This window comes from Sardina pilchardus, chromosome 23 (assembly GCF_963854185.1).
Source record: "Sardina pilchardus chromosome 23, fSarPil1.1, whole genome shotgun sequence".
Lineage (NCBI taxonomy): Eukaryota > Metazoa > Chordata > Actinopteri > Clupeiformes > Clupeidae > Sardina > Sardina pilchardus.
Window position 1 is genome coordinate 5,642,125 of NC_085016.1, and position 8,871 is coordinate 5,650,995.

Consider the following 8,871-nt stretch of genomic DNA (forward strand, 5'->3'; position numbering starts at 1 on the left):
AGACACATGAGACCAGGGACACATGGGCACGCAGAGTGTCAGGATGGATTACGCCTGGACCGACCTCAGCAACAACAAACTAAATAGAGGCTTTTAAAAGAGAGATGGAACATTTACCCCCCTTCCCACCACCTCCATAAACACACACACACACACACACACACACACACACACACACACACACACACATACACACAAACACACACACACAAAAAATACGCTCATATCATTTTGATTACAGTAACATTTGATCACAAAATGTATATTGTATCACCATTGTATATTGTATCACCATTTAAACTATGAATACCGGGATATGAATTCTGATCCATATCGGCCAGTCCCACTTCCTACTGCTTTACATGATCAATGTAACAGTATTGTGTGTCTTTGCTGGGCAAACGTTTTGTGTGAAAAGAATTAAAGGCCTGGCCCATATAGACGCCATACGTACACAACACACACACACACACACACACACACACACACACACACACAATCAGGTTTTCACAATATGATAGCATCATTACATGTATATTGTATTGTGTAAGTAGTTGTCTAGCCTATTATGGAGATGAATGTAAATGGCATAAACATAGAGCGCTGTTCTTGTGCACTGTGAGATTTGCGTTATGGCTCGTGTGTTGTGTTGAGGAGCTTACAGGCTTTGCATTCTTGTTCATCTGAGCCTCCATCCCCACAGTCGTCAAACAGGTCGCACTGCAGCTCGGCAGGGATGCACCGGTGGTTACTACACGTGAACTCAGTCTTACCACACGGCCTCGGCCTACGCACCACATTCTCTACAGAGAGACAGAGAGAGAGAGAGAGAGAGAGAGAGAGAGAGAGAGAGAGAGAGAGAGAGAGAGAGAGAGAGAGGGAGAGAGAGAGAGAGAGACCACACACAAACACATGAGAGAGAGAGAGAGAGAGATTCCACACACAAACACACAAGACAGAGAGAAAGGCAGAGAGCGAGGAAGAGAGAGAGAGAGAGAGAGAGAAAGAGAGAGAAAGAGAGACCAAAGCACTGTAATTCCCACAACGACAAAGTGGACTCTCATTAATTCTTAATGGGCCACCAAGAGGCGGCGTTTTCCCCTAAACAAGGCAGCCATCGCCCCTGGCAGCGGATCCCTGGACACCTGGCAGCAAACTGCTCCAGACTCACACTGCACCTCAGAGCAGCCGACGCAAACACACCGGCCCACACCAACACCACCACCGCCAGCACCACCACCACCACCACCGGCCCACACCACCACCACCGCCACGGGACAAGACAGACGGGAGAGGAGAACAGAAAGAATGAAAAAGAGAGAGGGAGAGAGAGAGAGAGAGAGAGAGAGTAAAAGAGCAGACATAATGTGAATGGCAAAGATATACACACACAGACACAAACACACACACACAAGCCTGCCTTATCAGATACTTTGGCTCCTCTAATCACTGACAGCCCTGCGATCAGCGGAGTGCAATCTCGCTCGGCGTCGGGAACTTTCATCCGTCTGACAGAGAGGAGCGTGAGAACAGACACAGACATTTCAACATGTCCTCTCTTCTCTCTCTCTCTTTCCATCTCTCATGTCCTCTCTCTCTCTCTTTCTTTCCATCTCTCATGTCCTCTCTCTCTCTCTCTCTCTCTTTCTTTCCCTCTCTCATGAGTCGAGCCCTCTTCTCCATTCTCGCTTCCTCTCGTGTTTGAAGCTACTTCCTTTACCCCCCCCCCCCCCCCCCCCCTCCAGTGAGCAGCTGACTCTGTGAGGTGTGACATTAAAGAGGAAACCACTACAGCTCTTACACTGGAGCTAATGTACAGTAGCGATATGACAATCAAACCCGATCCCCTGGAGCTGCTCTGCTCCTCTCCACCGGCACCGTCCACGCTGGAGAACCTACCGGAACACCTGGCAACGCTGCGCAATAGAGGGAGTTGCTGTGCAGCTTGTGAGGGGGGGTTGACTATGTAGACAGATGTCCACTCTTTGCTGTGGAGGAACGCCGTTTCGAGGTCCCACATGACTTGGAGTGTGTTACCAGAATCAGAATCAGAATCAGCTATATTGGCCAGGTTTGTGTAAACAAACAATGAATTTGACTCCGCTTAACCTTTGCTCTCGAACTAAGTACAACACTTAACAAATAAAACATATAAAGAATAAGAAATCCAGGACAGTAAGAATAGAATAAAGGGCAATAGAATAAGGGCTGTTTTAGGGTGGCGCTGTGGTGCAGCAGGCTACAGCGCCCGTACCATTTACGGGTCCGAGTGGCCACGGGGACCCAGGTTCGAATCCGGCCTGTGGTCATGTCCCGATCCCACCCCATCTCTCTCTCCCACTTGTTTCCTGTCTACCACTTCACTGTCCTGTACTAATAAAGGCAAAAAGCAAAAATTCTTTAAAAAAAAAAGAATAAGGGCTGTTTCACAGTCTAAACAAAGCTACGCAGGCGACGTGCCCCCTTTATACAGTAAATGCATGACATGCCACTCTTGTTTGCATCCAACAACACATTGCGCTGCGTAGAGTACTATAGGCCCCACACCCTCCCTGTGTAGCTCAATGCATTCATGTCCGCACAGCTATGATTCCAGCTTAACTGGCTAACTGGACAGTGTGGAGTGGTACTGCAGGTGAAGCGCTCATTACAGGTTTAGGGGGGTCTCTGCTTTCTGGCTCCTGCAGGCAGAATCAGCCATGTGGAGAACCCTGAGGATGCTGGAACACTACATACTGTAGGTTGGAGCTCCTTGTTACCGGTTTAGGGCTTAGGGCAGCTGTGCTTGGTTTGTGAATGAGTGTGTGTGTGTGTGTGTGTGTGTGTATGTGTGTGTGTGTGTGTGTGTGTGTGTGTGTGTGTGTGTGTGTGTGTGTGTGTGTGTGTGTGTAGCCTGCATGGTTGGTTTGTGTGTGTGTGCATGGTGTGTGTGTGTGTGTGTGTGTGTGTGTGTGTGTGTGTGTGTGTGTGTGAGAGAGAGAGGAGAGCATTGGGGATAAATCTCTGCTCACCACACTCTTTCTCATCTAAATTGTCTCCACAGTCATCGACTCCCATTGCAGGGAGGCAGACACAACTGACCTCCCTTACAACATGCTGCAAGTGTGTGTGTGTGTGTGGCCTGTATTGGTTGGTTTGTATGTGTGTGTGTGTGTGTGTGTGTGTGTGTGTGTGTGTGTGTGTGTGTTAGAGGAAGGTTCTCTTCTCTCCACACCCCTTTCTCATCAGCACTGTCTTGTAATCGACCTCACTGCACAGTTGTTTGGGAAGCAGACACACCCAAGATTTTTACAGCGTGTGTGTGTGTGTGTGTGTGTGTGTCTGTGTGTGTGTGTGTGCGCATCTCAGCTCACCACACTCTTCCTCGTCTGAGTTGTCTCCACAATCATCTGCTGTGTATGTGTGTGTGTGTTATGTATGTGTGTGTGTGTGTGTGTGTGTGTGTGTGTGTGTGTGTGTGTGTGTGTGTGTGTGTGTGTGTGTGTGTGTGTGTGTATGTGTGTGTGTGTGTGTGTGTGTGTGTGTGTGTGTGTGTGTATGTGTGTGTATGTGTGTGTGTGTGTGTGTGTGTGTGTGTGTGTGTGTGTGTGTGTGTGTGCTCACCACACTCCTCCTCGTCTGAGTTGTCTCCACAATCGTCTGCTCCATTGCAGAGCTGTTCGGGACGCAGGCACACGCGACTGTTCCTACAGCGGAACGCTCGGCTGGGAGGGCACGGCAGCTTGGCTACGAGAACAAACAAACAAACAAACAAACAAACAGAAAAACAAATAAAACAAATGAAAACAAAAACAAACAAACAAAAACAAGACCAAAAGATATCACTAAGTTAGCTTCTGGTGACCTTGAAAGCGGTGTGTGTAGTAAAGTCTCTACAATGGGCCAGTGAGTACGGGAAGTGCATTGTACAATTTCATGCTGTAAGGTGTTCTTCTTCATGCCCTTTTTAACATTCACCTGGAATGAACCTTCATTACCATCTCATTCCACACTCATTCTAGAGAATCAAACCATTTCTACTGCTATACATCTTAGAAGACTGTAAGCTTTGCTCACAGATAGCCACCTGGCTCTAAGTGATGGATATCGACCTCCAAATGACCTCTGCCTTCAAATGGAAAAGCAAATGATCTGCCTTCATCCAACATGTGATGAATGTCACACCAATAAAAAAAAAAGAAAAAAATCAAAAAGAAATGAATTTTTAATCAAGGAATTTCCCGCTGATGTGAGTTATTCTCTTTCTGAATAGCAGATAAGAGTCGAGACATCAAATGAGCGTGAATGATTCCTTCCTGGTTTCAATCACTGGGATGATTGGCAGCTTTCACCGTCAGAGGTTTTTGGAGCTGAGCGGAGGCTGAACAAAGGGTCATCTGGGACGAAGCAGCTTGGGTCAGCACCACACACACACACACACACACACACACACACACACACACACACACACACACACACACACACACACACACACACACACACACACACACACACACACACACACACACACTCACACATACACATACATAAAGACGAAACCCTAAACATACAGCCTCTCTTTTCCTCACACACACACTCACACATACATAAAGACGAAGCCCTAAGCATACAGCGGCTTGGGCCAGCAGCAGCGGGCTTCATAAGCAGCACTGGGCTCTGGTGCAGCTCTAATTGCACACTACACTACACTGGCTGACCAACACTAGCATGTTTAATTCACTATGATTAGCATATCCAATATGGAGTGCATTATAGGGACCCTCCACATACACACACACAGTAACATATCCTCCAAAACACACACAGACACACACACACACACACACACACACTAACATCTCCTCCCCAACACACACACACCCACACACACACACTCACTCACACATACATAAAGACGAAACCCCAAACATACACACTTTCTTTTCCTCACAAACACACACACACACACACACACACACACACACACACGTACCACACATTTCTGCATCTTCATCAGAGTTGTCTCCACAGTCGTCCTCGCCGTCACACACCCATATATGGAGCTTGCATAGTGTGTTGTTGCAAATGAACTCGTCTGCGCGGCATAAATACACGCCTACAGGGGAGACAGCAAACACAAACAAACAAACAAACAGATAGATAGAGAGAGAATACTTTCAGATTTCATTAAAAACACACACACACAAAACCGCACGCACGCACGCACGCACACACGCACACACGCACACACGCACACACGCACACACGCACACACACACACACACACACACACACACACACACACACACACACACACACACACATTGTGTGTGCTTCCTTCAGGTGGCAGGGCAGGCAGAGAGGAGAAGAGTCCCATTCAGTGAGGGCCCCGTGGGGCCAGTGGCTGCACTGTGACCTGCCAGCGCCTGCTGCTATCGCAGCTCCTCTGGGGGAGCAGGAGGAGGAGGAGGAGGAGGAGGAGGAGGAGGAGGAGGAAGGGCACAGATGGACACTCATGTTATTTTCTCTCTCCTCCTCCTCCTCCACCAGCTCCTGCTCCGTCAGGTGTGGCGAGCAGACAGAGTGAGCCTTCATTAGAGCGGCTCACGGACACACACACACACACACACGAACACACACACACACACACACACACACACACACACACACACACACACACACACACACACACACACACACACACACACACACACACACACACACACACACACACACACACACACACACACATACACTCATGGACACAAACACACACAGACACACACACACACACACACACACACACAAAGAGACACACATGGACACACGGAAGCACACACACATACACAGACAGACAGACACACACACACACACACTGGCCTAATCGCTTCCCCACAAGCTCCACACATTTCACCATTGTTATTACAGAGGGATGGGGGGAGAGAGAGAGAGAGAGAGATAGAGAAAAGAGAAACAGAGAGAAGGAGATAGAGAGTGAGAGAGACTTTTTTCAAATCCCCTAGGCTTTTAAATAGCCCCCATTTAATCAACTATGGCCATGAAAGTGGAGAGAGAAGCAGACAGAGAAAAAGGAGAAGAAAGAGAGAGAGAGAGAGAGAGAGAGAGAGAACACACTGAAAGAGATGAATATAAAGAGAGATAAAGAAATACATATTTACATACTTTCTGGAGAGAGTGGAGAGAGAGTTATTGAAAAGAAGAGAGAGAGAGAGAGAGAAAATGTTTTTATTGATTGTCTATACTTTTCTATCCAACTGGTACAGAAAATTACCTGATCTTGGTTTTCCATCTCTGTTCATGATTTTTAGATCCACTTAAGTAATAAGAAGAGATGAGGCATTTTTACACTTTGAGCCCTCAATGCTAAATCACAAAGTTCTTTCAGTGGAGAAGTAAGCAACAGGAACTATCTAAAATATGTGCACTCTCTCACTATTGCTGCCCCCTTATTTGTGTTCTTTGCCTTCTTTTTCTCAGGAAATGTGTGGAAGAGGGAGGGAGGAAGAGAAGGAGAGAGAGAGAGAGAGAGAGAGAGAGAGAGAGAGAGAGAGAGAGAGAGAGCGGAGAGCGGAGAGTGAAGAAGAAAAACACTGGGCAGCTAATTATTTTCCTGGACAGCTCTGACCTAGATGCAATAAGCGGTCACCCAGAGAGAAAGAACGGGAACACGTCGTGATTATTTCTCATTTGAAAGCCTTTGTTTCAGGTGCACGGGTCAAACTCCAGGCCCCCCCTTGGGCCGTAGCTATGGACAAGCCAACCACTTGCACGGAGACAAAAACTGAGAAAGAGAAGCAGAGAAAGTGAGAAAAAACTAGGTGAGATTTACCACCTGGCATTTCAAATACATCCATAAAACAACCGAAACGTCCACGGTGAGCGCTGCAAAAAAGTAAACAAAACAAAACACACCTCCCCTGGTTTTAAGAGGCGGCTGACTTCAAATCATATCACTATATTTCATGGTAGTTTTCAGGTCAGTGAAACCATATACCATGAATGGCCATATGAAGACAGTAAACAGAACGACGGCAAACACAAACCTCCTGACCACAAGTCACATCGTCTTACTGTTTAAAGTGTCACAAACATTGATCCGCACTTAATCAATAACTTAATGTTAAAACCTTCATCAGTGATCAATCGATCCTTCGTCACACCCGATCTTGTTCTACCCACATTACAGAATGTACAGTACGCAAACGTGTTAGCAACTGTATTGCTGGCCAATTCAGAATTACAGTATCCCAGCGTTTCATGGACAACACAATATGGCACATCGCTACTGCACGCGTGCGGAAGCTATTGTCTGACTAGCGATCTGACCAGGCTCTATGACCTCACAATCCATCTCCATGAAGACGACCACCGGGTACGTAAGAGCATGTTTACATAATCATGGTGGCCACTACACACTACCATCACACCACTGTGTCACACATTAAAGATAATTCTCCTGCACAATGCTTCAGCATGTGCCTGTCACTAGACTGAATATGGCGGATGCAATCGAGCTACCTTTGGGGGGAAAACAGACGACAGGAGGAGGACAAAAAAAAAAAAAAAAGCAAAGTGCTTGAATCTTTGATGACAGAAAACAAAATAAATGAATAAAAACCTGCCACGCTACCCCACGGGCGAATTGCGTCTGACTCTGCCATCCAAATGATCTGAGCGGCGGCAGCAATTTCTCCAAACAGAGGAATTACGCCTTTTATGCGCTCGCTTGTCGAAAAACATCAAGTGGCAACATCAAACCTTTCACAGCACAGCTTCACTGGAACACACAACAAATTATCTCTCTCATGTTGATACACACACTACTCAGATGAGCCTGGAGCTGTGAGAGAGACAGAGACAGAGACAGAGAGAGAGAGAGAGGGAGAGAGAGAGAGAGGAATGAGATAAAGAGAGGGAGGGGGCAAAAAGAGAGAAAGAGAAAGAGTTGCTGGCATACTAGGGGGGTTGTAAAGTGGCTAGGAGCAGCTGGAGTAGCGGCAGCAGTAGTGAGCGGGAGAATGATGGGATGTGGGTTACCATGGTCACAGCTGTCCTCGTCGCTGTGGTCCACGCAGTCGTAGATGCCATCGCAGCGCCAGCGCGCCGGAACACAGTGGGCACGGTTACGGCACAGGAACTCATCTTCCTGGCACTCACGAGCGCAGTCCAGCTGCCAAACACACACACACACACACACACACACACACACACACACAGTTAAACACACACATACATATAGATATACACACGCATGCATGTAAACACACATACACACATACACACACCACATACACACACCACACACACACACACACACACACACACACACACACACACACACACAAATAAACAAACTCATTTTCAAATATAATCAGCTCATTGCCAATAGCAAACTGCCAAACTTGCTCACTCTACATTCTGTGGCAGAGTTCACTTGTTTGTTGTCCACTGATGCACACATAAACACACACACACACACACACACACACACACACACACTGTTAAAGAAAATACAGACTCATTTGCACTCTCCACAGTCCACCTGTTCATACATAGAGAGCCATCTCTCTCCAACACACACAAAGACACACACACCTTCTCTGTGTGTGCCACCACCCACTGTCTACTGCCTACTGCCTACTTTCATGAAACTAGAACTGTTGCATTTTTGAGTGATAGAAGTCTCCCATCCCCTCCATGGTAGAGAGATTCCTCCCCTGCCCTACAGCACTGGGGAAATAGCTTCCTGTACATATCACATTGCAGCCTCGTGCAGCAGACTCCCTCGCCCCAGCCCACACCTCTCTCTCCTGAGGCCTGGGAGAACAGGCCTACTTTAGCAGAGCTCATTAAAGGCTAGGAACACTCAGG

General features: G+C 47.2%; 1 protein-coding gene across 1 annotated transcript in view; it reads right to left on the reverse strand.

Annotated features, from left to right (window-relative positions):
• Positions 1-8,871, reverse strand: part of LOC134071730 (low-density lipoprotein receptor-related protein 1B-like) — a 250,591-nt gene that overhangs the window by 43,351 nt on the left and 198,369 nt on the right. The window contains exons 73-77 of the mRNA XM_062528566.1: positions 8,038-8,170; positions 4,973-5,095; positions 3,604-3,726; positions 1,413-1,440; positions 663-787 (exon numbers count right to left, since the gene is read on the reverse strand). Coding sequence (XP_062384550.1) covers positions 663-787; positions 1,413-1,440; positions 3,604-3,726; positions 4,973-5,095; positions 8,038-8,170 — 532 coding nt within the window. The remainder of the gene's footprint in view (positions 1-662; positions 788-1,412; positions 1,441-3,603; positions 3,727-4,972; positions 5,096-8,037; positions 8,171-8,871) is intronic.